General features: G+C 34.5%; 1 protein-coding gene across 16 annotated transcripts in view; it reads left to right on the forward strand.

The window, feature by feature from the left end:
• Window positions 1-16,906, forward strand: part of LOC111047992 (synaptic vesicle glycoprotein 2A-like) — a 50,088-nt gene that overhangs the window by 9,510 nt on the left and 23,672 nt on the right. For 3 of the 16 annotated variants that reach the window (XM_039434214.1, XM_039434217.1, XM_039434215.1), the window contains exons 2-5: window positions 5,819-6,280; window positions 12,425-12,478; window positions 14,761-14,922; window positions 16,677-16,839. In XM_039434214.1, the coding sequence (XP_039290148.1) occupies window positions 6,127-6,280; window positions 12,425-12,478; window positions 14,761-14,922; window positions 16,677-16,839 (533 nt within the window). In that variant the 5' untranslated portion in view covers window positions 5,819-6,126. Of the gene's footprint in view, window positions 1-5,169; window positions 5,323-5,818; window positions 6,281-11,699; window positions 12,023-12,424; window positions 12,479-14,760; window positions 14,923-16,676; window positions 16,840-16,906 lie in introns of those variants that run through there. The other 13 variants (XM_039434224.1, XM_039434229.1, XM_039434228.1 and 10 more) reach the window with 9 other exon arrangements.

The following is a 16,906-nucleotide window of genomic DNA, read 5'->3' on the forward strand; positions in this document are numbered from 1 at the left end:
ATTACCTCAACTAGTGAAACAGAGCCACAACATTTTCAGTATTCTTGAATTTTGATATCCGGAGATCAATTTAGCTCCTACAGTTGGTCTACTCTAAGAATTGATTTGTATTCTCTTGGTATTCAGAATATTCAAGCTTTACCACTTATTATAGTAATTAATAAACTAATTCTACACTTGAAATATTATTATTAAACAGTTTCACTCATAACTAATTTTACGGTATGAAAATCAAAACTGAACACCCTCTCACAATCATGTCTATTTTATGGAAATCCAAGCTGAACTGTTCTTAAAAAGAGTTAATCAGAAGCGATTCCAGCAAATTAATAATAATAAAATGTGACGCATATCGATATCTTCTGACATAGGAATTCCAAATAAAATCGGAAAAATGATAAGAAGGTAGTCTGTTATTGCGTTTAGATTGATGTCTAAATTCTGCTAATGGCTTATCCAGTCTTAAATAAGGAAAGATCTGTGTGAAATTGTTGAGAAGGACCTATTGTGAAATTCTCTTTAGACTGTCAGTAGGCCTATCTTATAAATAGTTAACGTTTCTTATAAATAACGTCATAGTGCTTCACATTCAACGAATGCTGTCAGAAGTGAATTTTCCGTTAGAAAATGTTAATGACCTTTTCCAGTGACCCCTCTTTGTGCATCTGTGTGAGATGATTGGAGTGATGGTGTTATTGATAATAATTGCTGAGGAGATTTAATAATGTCCAGCATCAAAGACGTGAATCAATCCACGTTCTATTTTTGAATTGTGTGATTGTTTGCAACGAGTTAGGAAACGATAAAGCAGGTGTCCAGTCCAATAATGTGGATATTCTTAGAAAAGTCTCAACTGTATACAGTCCGTTTCAAATATCTGATAATATCTTTTAATGTGTCAATTTAATAAGTTCCGAAATGTATGAATAAAAGAATGTATTATATAATAAATTATTGAATTGATTTCAAATGACACTATTGAGAATGTAAAATAATAAAAGATTATAATTATGTCCTTTTACTTTCACTGTTCATCCTCATTTTATATTTACTATGATTATCCGTGACAAAAGGTTATGTTATAATTGCCTCAAGCCTTTCGCACCCATCATGTTTGTTCGGACAAATCGTGTACACTTTGTGGCAAGAGTCACCACACTGTTCTTCATAGGTCGTATCCTCAATCACGGGACACCCAGCCTACTTCTAAGGATAAGGTAACTTCAAATCTTATTCATTCTCAATCTTTTGCTCCCTCCAAGGGTAAGAATGCTGTTTTGAATTCCGTCATGGTTCAGAATGCGGAAACAACTAAGCAAGCTGTTTCTCATGCAGAACAGCCTCAGAAGAACTCTCATGTCACAATGAGCTCAACTTCGTCACTGTGTTTGCAACAGCAATCAACTGTCGCCTTGTTACCTACTGCCGAAGTTTTGGTTCAATCTTCTAGTGGGGAATTTATTAAAGCAACCGCGCTTTTAGACTCTTGCTCTGATTGTAATTTGATGTCAACTAGGTTGGCTGAAAAATTGTCACTTGTTACCTTGTATTCTGACACTTTGATTCATAGTGTAGGTGAGAATAAGACCAAATCATCTATTTCTCATTCAGTTTGCTTGTCCTCATCTGATCGTTCGTGGTCGGTTGAAGAAAATTGTATTGTAGTTGATAGCATATCATCTAATGTTCCTAGTGTGAACATTGATCTTTCCAAAATTTCAATTCCTGTTGAACTCAAATTAGCGGATCCATTGTTTGATCAGCCTAAGCCTGTAGATCTGTTACTTGGTGCTGGCATATTTGCATCTGTTCTTCAGCCTGGTAAATTGTATCTAGCTCAAAACGCTCCCATCCTTCAGAAAACCAGTCTAGGTTGGGTCATATTTGGTCCTTGTAAAGCTATTCGTCCTATTGCAGCACCTCGTTCGTGCCTCCCCGCTTCACCTGTGGCCGCTCCCAGTAGGGTCATGTCGAATTTTCTAACTTCAAATGATGTCTCTCATCAGTTAGAGAAATCAGTTCAGAATCAGTTCAGGAAAACAGTTCTCAATCAGTTCAGTATTAGCTACCACTTCTTCTCATAATGATGTTATTTCAGGTATAATCAATAGTTGCTCCACCTATCACAAAATCGTTCGTACAACGGCGTATGTTCTACGGTTCATTCATAATTGTAAGAAACAAAATTCAGTCATTTCGCGCTTTGGTCAATTAACTATCTCTGAAATTTCAGAAGCTGAAAATTGTATCTTCAAATCTATTCAAGAAGAAGCTTTCTCTGCTGAACTTAAAGCATTGCGTCAAAATCAGGAGCTATTGCCTAATAGTTCTATTAAAGCCTTGTCACCATTCATTCACTCAGATTCTCTGCTCAGAGTTGGTGGACGTTTGCAAAATGCAAATGCTTCCTTTGATTACAAACATCAAATATTGTTGCCTAGCAATTACAAATTCACTCGTGCATTGATTGTTGCTCACCATTGTCGACTAAGTCATGCTGGTGTGCAGGCCACCATGGCCAGTGTAAGACAACGATTTTGGTTTCCCTCCACCCGTCGCACCATCAAAATGTATTGCGGCATTGCATATTGTGTTTTCGCTTTTCGGCTCTTCGCTCTGAGCAAATCATGGGTAGTTTACCAGCGGCCCGCGTTCAGGCTAACTTTCCCTTTTATAATTGTGGTTTGGATTATGCCGGTCCTATTTCCATTCGTGTAGGCAGCCCCAAATCTCGTACTTTTTCTCCACCACTCTTCAGAAAAAAGACCCACTCCTCAACCACTCTTCAGAAAAAAGGCAAATGGTTAAACAATTATGAAAATTTGAAGGTCGGTACGGTTGTCATCTTGAAGGATCCTGGTTCCGCGCAGTCCACTTGGAAGCTGGCGCGCATTACTGAAGTTCATCCCGGTAAGGACGACAAGGTTCGAGTTGTCACTGTTCTCACTCCCTCCGGCACCTTTAAGAGTGCTATTTCGAGTTTAGCACCTCTTCCCATTGATGAGGATTCTAGTTAATCCCCTTGCTCTTATGGTTCATGTTGTATTTTCAGGTTTCATTGTTTTTTCCCCCTGGTTCTCACATGGGGCCCAGTTTTCAATTTCCAATTGCCTTGCCAGATTTTACATATTTCTTACTTTTTCTTATTGTGCCATACCCCCGTATGACACAAGGGCCCAGTTTATGTAAAATCTGACAAAGCATCTATTGGAACGGTTTCACTTGTTATTCGTTCCGCTACTACGTAGACATCATGTCGTCATCATGTCTGTCTGTCTGCGCGCTGTGTCTTTTGTGCGTCTGCGCTGACCAGTGACGTCTCAGTCGCGGTTTTTTGCCACTGCTCTATCAGCTGGTTTTCTATACTTCTATTCGTACCTTTTTTGTCGGATTTTTTGCCGTTGCAATTTTAATATTTGTGCTATTCGATTTTTTAGAATTTAATCTTGTCTTTAGGCATCTTACCTTTTAGATATTTGTTACTTTTTCACCATTCGTTTGCGAGCGCTTTGCCTACGTTTCTAACACATCTGGCAGCTTGCCTTTTTCATTGTAGCTTGCAGGCTTGCAGCGTCTCCGTGTCTTCTTCAATGGTGGATAGTCGAGTGTGTTTTTCTGCGCTCGGTCTAAACCTTTCATCTGAATTCATCGGACTTACAAAACGTTTTTAAAGTGTGAATTATTCTTCAAATTAATTCGTTTGTTCCATTCTTCAGTGTGATTCAATTATTCATCGAGTTCTTCACTCAATTACTCTGTTAAAATTGGATAAACTTTGTCTAAAATTTCAACCTCGTGTGAGCGTTTCATCGCTATTCATTTGATCTACAGAACCTTTTTAAAGTGTGAATTATTCTTCAGATTAATTCGTTTGTTCTATTCTTCAGTGTGATTCAATTATTCATCGAGTTCTTCACTCAGTTACTCTGTTAAAATTGGATAAACTTTGTCTAAAATTGCAACCTCGTGTAAGCTTCAGTTGCCATTTTTTTACAATTGGCTTCACCTCGTGAATCTCAAACTTTCGAGTGCATCATCTCTACCGTTTGGAAATCTAGCCAAAAATTCCACAATTTGAAGATCGGATTATTCGTTTGGGATTCTACATGCTCCTGCCTACATTTCCACTGGGGAATTGGCCTGCCGTGGTGGACACTTCCATTCTTGTCATTGCATGGCCAGATCACACCGTCGCTTGCTGATGTCCTGTTCCTTTGGGTATTGCGGATCCATTGCCTGTCTGCCTGGCCGCATCTCCTCTTCAAAATTTTATTCAGGTTATGTAAATCATTCTTTTCAATTTTCATTTACGTATGCATCATTATTGTTTTATTAATGTCTATCTTGACATTCAATTCTCTAAGGCTACCGACGCCTATTATTCATTGGATTTGACAGCTACCCTTGGCTTTACAAGTGACTCATTGAGGCCACTGACGCCTACTTATTATTTTATTAATTTCTATCTTGACATTCAACTCATTGAGGCCACTGACGCCTACTTATTATTTTATTAATGTCTATCTTGACATTCAACTCATTGAGGTCACTGACGCCTACTTATTATTTTATTAATGTCTATCTTGACATTCAACTCATTGAGGCCACTGACGCCTACTTACTATTTGATTAATGTCTATCTTGACATGCAATTCACTAAGGCCACCGACGCCTATTAATTCATTGTATTTAACAGCTACCCTTGGCTTCACAAGTGATTTTCTGAGGCCACTGATGCCTATATAATTGTATTCAATTGTAGCAATTATTCTTTGTATTTAACAGTTACCCTTGACTTCACAAGTGATTCCAGCAAATTAATAATAATAAAATGTGACGCATATCGATATCTTCTGACATAGGAATTCCAAATAAAATCGGAAAAATGATAAGAAGGTAGTCTGTTATTGCGTTTAGATTGATGTCTAAATTCTGCTAATGGCTTATCCAGTCTTAAATAAGGAAAGATCTGTGTGAAATTGTTGAGAAGGACCTATTGTGAAATTCTCTTTAGACTGTCAGTAGGCCTATCTTATAAATAGTTAACGTTTCTTATAAATAACGTCTAGTGCTTCACATTCAACAAATGCTGACAGAAGTGAATTTTCCGTTAGAAAAATAATGTTAATGACCTTTTTCAGTGACCCCTCTTTGTGCATTTGTGTGAGATGATTGGAGTGATGGTGTTATTGATAATAATTGCTGAGGAGATTTAATAATGTCCAGCATCAAAGACGTGAATCAATCCACGTTCTATTTTTGAATTGTGTGATTGTTTGCAACGAGTTAGGAAACGATAAAGCAGGTGTCCAGTCCAATAATGTGGGTATTCTTAGAAAAGTCTCAACTGTATACAGTCCGTTTCAAATATCTGATAATATCTTTTAATGTGTCAATTTAATAAGTTCCGAAATGTATGAATAAAAGAATGTATTATATAATAAATTATTGAATTGATTTCAAATGACACTATTGAGAATGTAAAATAATAAAAGATTATAATTATGTCCTTTTACTTTCACTGTTCATCCTCATTTTATATTTACTATGATTATCAATTCCATTTTCTGAACAATTTATAGTGATCACACAGCTAGTGATAACTTTGAAATTCTCTTTCATTGGAAATATGAATTTACCAATCATCAAATTTTATAGATTTAAAATTACTTGATTCAATTCCACTTCAATGATTTGAAATCATTTAAATCATGTTATGACATAGTTTTATGAGAGAAATATAAAACCTATAATTAATAGCCTATATTTCATGACTGATTATACTTCTGACTTATATAAAAATTATCATTTTTTTCAGGATCATTCGTAGTTCAACATTCAATATAAACCCCCCTTTAATCAAAATGGATAAATCATTAAATTGAAATAATTGAAAATAATCAAGAAAATTATTTCTTAGAAGGATAAATGCATTTCTACTATTTATAGTGGAATTTTACAAAAACTGTACCTATTCCAAAATTATTCTTTTGAGAATAGTGAATGAAATACACGATAATTATCTAATTAATTTTTTAATATAATTTTCTCATTAATGATTCTTCAAATAAATGCTTCTCTCTTTATTAAATTAGTTCCGTTTTCAATTTATATTTCTGCGACAATATGAAGGAATTTGAAATTGGAAAGATATCTAAGGCTGGATGTGAAGTCAATGCACTCTTTCAAATACCACTCAATGAGAAGGAAGAAAAAGCGGAAGTATTCAAAAATAATTCTGGAATGAGGAAAAACAATGAAAAGGAGGAGAATGGGGAATGTGAGTACAGAAACTCATCTTTCTAATTTAATAGCTTGATGGTTTTTTATAAAAGATTCTAGCTTACTTGGTTGAATTTTCATGGTTGGAATTGAATATAAATTGCTAGATTTCATCTAATAATAAAAATAAATGATAATTTTACTCATTTATAAATGAATACAATTAGAATCATGAAAAACATGAATCAAAATAAATAGTTTATTCTAAAATTTATTCTTTTGTCTTCATCCAGCTTGAACTGTTGATATTAATATCTTGTACATAATTAATTAAAATAGTTAATATCAATCTTGCTTTTTTACAACAGTAAACCGTGAATACTGTTGTAAAGTGCAAGATTAATATTAATTATTTACAAGATATTAAGTATATTCCACCTTGAGATTTGTTGCTAAGAGGAATGCTGATATCCCATAAATTAAATATTTTGGCTGGGTGCAGATAGAAATAGAAGGTTAACTCTGTTAATGTTTGGTTTTTTAACACATACTGACACATGGATGAAACAGTATTTCACTTCTATGTTTTATCCTACTCAATCATCATTCACTTGGGAATAATCAGAGAATAACTCATGAATTACCTGAATTATAACTCATGAATTATGCTTTTCTTGGAGTGAGAATATTTACTTTGTGTTGATACACTTTAACTGATTATTTCTATTGCTTAATTTTAATGATGGCTTTGATTGGAAAGAATATGGTAGGGGGGGGGGGGTTCATGAGGTTGTGATCTACAGTGCACATTGTTGATATCCAGTATATCTATCCAATCTATTCATAGGAAAAAGAATAGATACTTTCGTTATTCTACGACTCTAATATTAAATTATAATATATTGTCTTTCTCTGGAAATAATCATCTGTTATTTTGTAAATTGAATTTATAATTTGGCTGTGATAGTTTTGAAATGAATCACCGTTATGTAAGTTTAATGAGATGGAAAACAAGGACATCTATGATAGAAGAAAGATGGTCGTCACGGTTCAGGGAGCGGAATCTTAGAAGCAGGATGTGATGTATGGTGTACCACAGGGTTCCAACTTGAGTCCAATGATTTTCATCATCTTCATTAACGACCTTCAGATGGTGGGAAGGCTCTTTTATTTGTGGATGACATCGCCTTAATTGCACAGGATGAGGCTACACAGACGGCCATCTGCAGGGCAACACAATTGCTTGAGGAGGCTGCAGTGTAGTTTTCATCAAACAAGTTGTATGCATGAATGAGGAAAAGACTCTGAATCTCCTGTGTACACTAAGGGGCGTGATCCACCTTCCTTTGGCAGGCGAGAGAGGTCGAGCCCTTTAGATTTGTGTTCGCTCTTCTATGTCATGGGAGCAGCATGTGAGCATGGTTTGCAGTCGGCAGTCAAAGGTGACGTATCTGATGCGGAAGCTGAAGAGGCAAGTACTCATCAGGTACCTACTAACAGCCTACCATGACCTCTTATATAGTCACATCAACTATGGTATTGTGATCTGGGCCATGGAAGAGCATGTGAAAGGATTCTCCTGCTGCAGAAGAAAGTTCTTCGCATTATCAGTGGTGCACCTCGTCTTGAACCCTGTAAGCCTACCTCTAGAAGACTGCAAGCTCTGACTGTCTTCAGCTAAAACATCTACAGCTCATTGCTGTAGCAGATGTGGGAACTTCACAGATTTCAAGAGAGAGGTCAATATAATTGCATCAGCACAACACCAGGAGGCGCACTGATAACAACCAGCCATACTCCAGACTGTCCCATTTTTCAGGTAGCAGCTACCCCATTAAAGCCCTAAAAAACACATACTGCCACAGAACGTCCGCAACTTTCAGTTGAGTAGTTTCAAGAATTTGTTATGAGAAAAACTTGTTAGTGAGCCGTTGTATGGTATTGGTGATGATGAGATGGCCAGTTTCTTTGAGTTATTTTGATTCTCACTTCTTCTAGTACCATCTTGATAAACTTTGTTCTATAAATGTAATGATATAAATACTTTTATTATTGACAAAATCTATATAGTATGAGGCTGGTCAACGATTAATTGAATTGAAAAATGTAGAGATAGATTATGATAAATGACTCACTATCGATAAAGAGAAGAAAGATAGAAATGCTATCAATATCTTTTAATAAAATTTCAATTCTATCTTAATTCACTTGATTTGAAACTATCTTCAAACTCATTAAAATAAGAAAAATCTGGTGTGGTACACTCACACAACTTTCCTTGCTCATATTCGAAACTACGATCAGACTTTTGTATATGTGTATATATAATTGTTTTCAGAGTACTTTTTCCTTTGTGTAAATTGTGAAATTCAATGATTTTTTTAGTCGTCATTTTTTTAAAGTCGTCAAAACAGCTGTTCTACAGATGAAATATCTCGACTATGTGTTCTTTTTATGAACTGCTCTACCTACCTCATGCACGAGAAGGAGGTTACAAAGTCCATTTCTCAAGGATGGGGTGGACCCCCCATTAGTTTCTCAGAAAGGAGACTCATGCCAGTTAATAGAGCTGATAAATAACTATACAGAGTATGAATTTGAAAAAAATCGGTCAAGTTATTTTGAAAAAATCGTGAAAAACTTGGTTTTTTAGTAATTATCCGCCATTTTTCTCAAGAATATTACGGAGCTCCTGCAATTTTCCAAGGAAAAAACTCATGTCATTTGATAGGACTTATGAATAGCTACCCATGGCTTGAATTTGAAGAAAATCGTTAGAGCCGTTTTCGAGAAAACCGTGAAAAACCTGGTTTTTGGTCATTATCCGCCATTTTTCTCAAGAATATTACGGAGTTCATGGAATTTTCCCAGAAATGAGACTCATGCCAGTTGATAGTGCTTATGAATATCTATCCATGGTATGAATTTGAAGTAAATCGTTAGAGCAGTTTTCGAAAAAACGGTGAAAAACATGGATTTTTAGTCATTATCCGCCATTTTTCTCAAGAATATTACGGAGCTCCTGAAATTTTCCCAGAAATGAAACTTATGCCAGTTGATAGGGCTTAAAAATAGCTATCCATGGTATAAATTTGAAGAAAATTGTTGGAGCCGTTTTCGAGAAAACCGTGAAAAACATGGTTTTTTAGTCATTTTCCGCCATTTTTCTCAAGAATATTACGGAGCTCCTGCAATTTTCCAAGGAAAAAACTCATGTCATTTGATAGGACTTATGAATAGCTACCCATGGCTTGAATTTGAAGAAAATCGTTAGAGCCGTTTTCGAGAAAACCGTGAAAAACCTGGTTTTTGGTCATTATCCGCCATTTTTCTCAAGAATATTACGGAGTTCATGGAATTTTCCCAGAAATGAGACTCATGCCAGTTGATAGTGCTTATGAATATCTATCCATGGTATGAATTTGAAGTAAATCGTTAGAGCAGTTTTCGAAAAAACGGTGAAAAACATGGATTTTTAGTCATTATCCGCCATTTTTCTCAAGAATATTACGGAGCTCCTGAAATTTTCCCAGAAATGAAACTTATGCCAGTTGATAGGGCTTAAAAATAGCTATCCATGGTATAAATTTGAAGAAAATTGTTGGAGCCGTTTTCGAGAAAACCGTGAAAAACATGGTTTTTTAGTCATTTTCCGCCATTTTTCTCAAGAATATTACGGAGCTCCTGAAATTTTCCCAGGAAAAAACTCATGTCATTTGATAGGACTTATGAATAGCTACCCATGGCTTGAATTTGAAGAAAATCGTTAGAGCCGTTTTCGAGAAAACCGTGAAAAACCTGGTTTTTGGTCATTATCCGCCATTTTTCTCAAGAATATTACGGAGTTCATGGAATTTTCCCAGAAATGAGACTCATGCCAGTTGATAGTGCTTATGAATATCTATCCATGGTATGAATTTGAAGTAAATCGTTAGAGCAGTTTTCGAAAAAACGGTGAAAAACATGGATTTTTAGTCATTATCCGCCATTTTTCTCAAGAATATTACGGAGCTCCTGAAATTTTCCCAGAAATGAAACTTATGCCAGTTGATAGGGCTTAAAAATAGCTATCCATGGTATAAATTTGAAGAAAATTGTTGGAGCCGTTTTCGAGAAAACCGTGAAAAACATGGTTTTTTAGTCATTTTCCGCCATTTTTCTCAAGAATATTACGGAGCTCCTGAAATTTTCCCAGAAATGAGACTTATGCTAGTTGATAGGGCTTATAAATAGCTATCCATGATATAAATTTGAAGAAAATCGTTAGAGCCATTTTCGAGAAAAACGTGAAAAACATGGTCCTCATGGTATAGGGACCTTAAGTTTAAAATTTCAAGTCGATCGGTTAATTAGGAATGGAGTTATCGTGTTCACAGACATACACACACACACACACACACACACACACACACACACACATACACACACACACACACACACACACACACACACACACAGACCAATACCCAAAAATCATGCTTTTGGACTCAGGGGACCTTGAAACGTATAGAAAACTTGAAATTGGGGTACCTTAATTTTTTTTGGAAAGCAATACTTTCCTTACCTATGGTAGTAGGGCAAGGAAAGTAAAAATCTGGTGTGGTGCACTCACACAACTTTCCTTGCCGTTATGAAAATTGATCACCTGACGCTAGTGTTCCTGCGCATCTCAAGTCTACTATTCAAAGATTTGAGCCAGCTGGTGACAGGGCAATAACGCTGGAGACACACGAGGTCTGCTATCTCTTCATAGTGAATCATTTAATAGAATCAACAGTTGCCAACAGTTTGCAATTGGATAATCACATTTTCTCGAATTTTTTATTTTAGGTGAAAATGTTACTAAACATTTAATTGTAGAGATTCTCATGCTCAATCTTTTCCATTCGAAATTTTTTGTTTAAATTGTATCTGAAGCCTGATAATTGAGAATCTAAAATCAAACTTTGCATAGATTGGGCGGAGCTCCTGAAATTTTTACAGATATGGGACTTGTGGCAGTTGATAGAGCTTATCGATGATTATCTTAGGTATAACTTTAATCAAAATCGTTGGAGGCGTTTTCGAGAAAATCGCGAAAAACCTGTTTTTGAAAACATTTTCGCCATTTTAGCCGCCATCTTGAATCGCATTTGATCGAAATTGTTCGTGTTGGATCCTTATATTGTAAGGACTTTACGTTCCAAATTTCAAGTCATCCCGTTAATTGGGAGATAAGATATCGTGTACACAGACGCACATACACACACACACACACACACACACACACACCACACACACACACACACACACACACACACACTTTTTTGGTCTCAGGGGACATTGAAACGTATAGAAATTGGGGTACCTTAATTTTTTTTCGGAAAGCAATACTTTCCTTACCTATGGTAATAGGGCAAGGAAAGAAAAATTTTAAAAAGTTTATTCAATTCTGCTTCATACCTTCTGTTAATTTTATCAGCTGTGATAGGCTCAGTTCTTTTATTTGATAATACATCTTCAAGTGGTATTTTCACTCCCGAACTGAATCTAAATCTAATAATTTCTTCTAAATTATATACAACTTTCAATATTAATAGCTGAATTATTTTTTAAATTGTATAAATCACTGTTAAAAAATCAATTAAAATTACATGATTTTCTTTGGAAGTGAATGAAAAATAGTATAAAAAATTGAATGAAAACATCAAACAAGTTTTAATTGAATGTTTTTGGTTAGACATCAGTGTTCTATGTTGATGAGGTGTCATTGCTCTACTCAATGAGTAAAAGTTTTAAATTTACTGTTAAATCAAATAAGGTGATGATGATTTTTCTGTATAATATTTTATATTAGGCTGTACTTTTTACTGTATGCTACTATTAAACATACCGTATATTTATACAATTATTAGTGCAAAAATATTTTTAAATTTAATGTTGTAAATTCTTTACTGAAGTTTGTTCATGTCTTTCTAAACCATTCTATTAAAAACGTCCCTTTTCTATTTAATTGAGTAATTAATTTATTCTTTGATAATTTTCCAGTACAAATATTACAGTCGGCTATAATTCTGTTTATTAGTATACATTACCTTAAGCATTGAATAATTAATTAACTCCCTATTTTATTAGATACAGTACCATTTTTATTATTAAGCATAACCTAGAGTTTTTTTAATGTTTTTTTGTTAACTTTTTCAACGAAAATCTTTTATTTCAGACAAAATAAGTAATCAACAGTCAGCCGACTTTGACACCGCCCTTAAAGAAACAGGTACCGTAATTATAATCATCAATAAATCAATCAATCTTGTCTATTGAAGCTCCGCTATTTTATCAAATTCACAAATCTTGTAGAAAATAAAAAGTATCATGAACTTGACATTTAAAATCAGCTTACTGTACTAATGTAGGTTAGCCTTTTGATTTTTTACTGAATATACAGACGAAACGGATAAAACGAGACGGACATAAATGCAGACAGATAGAGGAAAAATCCTCCCAATGTGTTTGAATGTTGCAACGTCCGTTTGTTTAATTTGTTTAAATAATATGTTTGCTCACATTTGCATACAGACGTTTGTCTTTTCTTCGTCTGTCTGTAGATGTGTGCTTTGGCCTTTAGAGCGTGGAGACAGTATTTCTATAGAAAAAGTTTTTTAGCTTTCATCAATAAAATCTGTCGCTTTTACACATTTTTATATAAATAGAAAAATGTTTGATTAAAGATTTTATTGGAAATTGCAGTTAACTGTTAGAATATTACCGTATAATAATTATTCCAAATATCCAATGAAAGCTATATAAATAGTACGTACTAAGAACTTCTGCTACTGCAAATATTGTCCAAAGAACTAAATAGCAAAAGGAAACTAAATAACAGAAGGGAATTTGAAAAATGAAACAATCAACATTTTTGGACAGTTTAATTCTTTAAATTTCCTTCTGCTATTTAGTTTTTCGGCCAATATTTTTAGTAGTCATCTATTTATAAAACTTTTATTGTAAACTAGCAGGTAACCCGTGCTTCGCAAGGGTCTTTCTTAAAACTTGACGTAATGAAATTTAGAAGAATTCAAAATAGGCCTATAAGAATCCTCGGTTGATTAAGAATTTATATGCTGCATTTCAAGTAAATCAGTATGACCACCTTTCAATTAAAAAAAGAAGTTGGATTCAAAATGGCGGAAAAAATTTGGGTGTGACGGAAAACCTGTTTTTATCATTCGAAAAGGATCCCCAATCATAAGTATCTTCTAATTTCCCTTTTAAGAGAAATCTTCTGCTGCTTCCATACAAACTGGAAGCATGACAAATAATTGAAAACTTGACAAACTGAAAACTTGATGTAATCAAATCTTGAAGAATTTAAAATTGGTCTATAAGCACCCTCGGTTAAGCAAGAATCTATATGCAAAATTTCAAGTTAATCAGTCCAGTAGTTCTGACGTGATAATGCGTCAAACATAATTCCCCTATACCTACTTTACATCTGTATAGGCTACGTTTATAATCCAGTTCTTTCCTTTATTATAGTATAGAAGATGATACATGGATGGATGATCATTGTTATTTTACTAAAATATAGAATAAGTTGAATAGTTTCCCTTTCAGAGGGAGTTTTGACAACCCACAAAACTCATTTTTCATTTGAAGATATAACGAAAAGGTGCATCTGACCTTATTTTTTTGCCCAGCTTGCCAAGATACCCCTCATTCCAATATTAAAATTTTCGACTGACTGTACAGTGAGTCAGTCATTCTATCAGGGCTCGAATAATTCTGAAATTCAAATTAAATAAAAATGGAAGAATATAATTTATTTATGTAAATAACAACACCTTCATTCAAAGACATATTAACTGCATGCGTTTTCATATTGCCGATACAGCATTGATGAAACTGTAGACGTTTATTTAGCACTTTGTCTCAAAAATTGTTCTAGCTGAAAAATTGATAATCCATGCCACGTGTAGGCCTAAACGATCCATCAGGAAAACGAAGTTCCAAAACTATGTTTTTCAGGTAGAAAGCAATATAGAAACAGATGTTCCTTTTTTAATTTCGACCATATGCATGATTTGGTGATTTTTGGTGGTAATGGAATCAAATGTACCATTAATGAAATTTGAACATTAATTCTGAAAAATCTAGAAGGAAAATTAAAATTTGGGCTTCCAGGTGCACGAGATTGATATTTTTAGAATCAATGTGCAAAATTTGGAGATCTAAATCATTTCCTTTTTTCTGGTATGCAATCCACAAGTTGTCATGTTTTGATGCGAACAAACACAACCCTACTCTCTCTTATTATATAGATGATTATTATACAGTAAAAAATGTTTGTAATTGAATTAATTTTTTAATTTATTTTCCATACTATGTTTTTTATTTGAATTGAAAATTTATCAATTTCTTGATTTAATAAAAATTATTGTGTTTGATAGTGTCAAAATTATATCCAGATGAAAAGTGCTCTTATTACATATTTTGTGTGTTGAGAGCAGGCTTCCGATCTGGCCAAAGTGTGTGATGTAATTTGATTGATTGTTGCAGGTTATGGGAAATTCAACTACTGGATGCTGGTGATAGCCCTGCCAGCATCATGCGTCACCTACTTCGACACAACTGTGATGTCACTGGCCCTCCCCGCCGCCACCTGCGATCTCAGCATCAACGACTTCAACAAGGGCTGTCTCATTGGTGCTGCTTATGCTGGTATAACACTTTTCTAAATCCAAACATTGTCTCCAGCATTATTTTCACTAAGAGAGTTTCAATAATACTATTACGTATTGGATATTTTGCAAATTATATTGTGAATAAATATAAACCTCAGGTTTTCATATGATGACTCACTGTCAATAAAAAATATAAGATCAATTATACTATATATTTTTTAGAAGTTTGTGTAAATAATGAATTTAATTTAAGTTTGTTAAATTCTATAATTCCATAATTATTTTAATTATTTCACTTTTTTGGCCCATGTTATTCGAGCGCTAATGCCGCGGCGTTTTAGCGTCGCGTTAAGGTCCGCCGCAAAGTAGACCCACGCCAATCCACGAAAAGCAACCCACGTCATGGGACATTTTGTAAACCATTGCTAGGCTTTTCCAGACATCTGTTTAAAGGTGCGTACAGATTTACGCGCCGCGAACATGAGCAATTCACTTTTAATCAGCTGATGCCAAGCTTTTTATATCTGTATCTTACCGTTTCTGTAATAATACAGATATAATCAGCTGATTAAAAGTGAATTGCTCATGTTCGCGGCGCTTATATGTGTACGCACCTTTATACATGCAATGTTTAATCCACTTGTCAGCTGCTTGATTATGAATAATTCTATAGCAATGGCTTACAAAACATCCCACGGCGTGGGTTGCTTTTCGTGGATTAGCGTGGGTCTACTTTGCGGCGGGCCTAACTGGGCAATGGTACTTCCATATAATTATTATGTACTCTTCGCGTAAAAATACATACCAGAAGAAGAACCTATAACTTACCACTTTACAATCTTTTTTTGTACTATCTAATAAATAAATAGAGTAAGTGCAATATATAATTGTATTATAGTATTATAGTAGAGTAAAACTCCAGAAGTCCAACGGTTTTAAATTTTTCCTGTAGATCACTATTGCACTGAAAGTCAATAAGTTCCATTTGTATATTTCCGGAATAGTCTTCCACATTAACACTGAAAGGAGTACAAAAAGCTTCATCTTATTTGTATTTAGCTTTAAGTCTGAAAACGTGTTGCTAAAATCTTGTTGAACATGGAGAATGCTTCACTGTACTTTTATTTGTTTTGAACTTCACATTGCGACAGTGTTGGAAAATGTGTGAAGTCGCCCTGTAGTACTTGATTTTTCCACAAACTGAGTTTCCTCTCAAATGCCTCAACTTGATCAAAGAGGTTTATTTTAGCATTCTTCCCTTGTAACCTAATATTCAAGTCATTGAGATGCATTTAAATATCTGTTGAGTACCCAAAATCAGCCATCCAACTGGGATCTTTAAAGTAGTGAACTGCTTTTCTTTCACTCTCCTTGAAGATGCAAAATTCTTCTTTCAAATCATTCCAAAATATTGCTCCTACGGCCGAAGCAATTGGCTAACTTCAGTGCTGCAATTTTCTATTTGTTTGGAAACAAAATCATTTGGCGGGCCACACAAATATATGCGACGGGCCGCGGGTTGAAGACCACTGAATTATGCAGTCGGTTTCAAATCCCACAAAGTACATAGATTTCAGATCATGCTATCATCACATTTTATTTTTACCCTAGCACAAGTAAATACTTGATGGACATTATCCAGCAAATATCATGAAAATTTAAGACTCTAGTTCTAGTATGTGAATTAAGACATTTTTTAAAAATTTGTTGTGTTTTTAACATGCGAATTTATGCAATTTTATGAGTTGTGTTGCTTTGTTTCCTATTCTTATTCTTATCCTTTGTTATCAGGTATGATATTGTCTGCATTTTTGTGGGGCTTTTTGTCTGATAAGTACGGAAGACGACGTCTGTTGGTGATTGGTTACTTCCTGGACACACTTCTCAATATTTGTGCTAGTTTCTCGAAGAATTTCACTGAACTATTGATTTTCAAATTTGTTGGCGGCATGATGTGAGTATTTTGATTGGAAAGTAAATTTTATACGCTATCCAATTTTCTATTTATGTAGTTCTATTGA

This window comes from Nilaparvata lugens, chromosome 8 (assembly GCF_014356525.2).
Source record: "Nilaparvata lugens isolate BPH chromosome 8, ASM1435652v1, whole genome shotgun sequence".
Taxonomy (NCBI): Eukaryota; Metazoa; Arthropoda; class Insecta; order Hemiptera; family Delphacidae; genus Nilaparvata; species Nilaparvata lugens.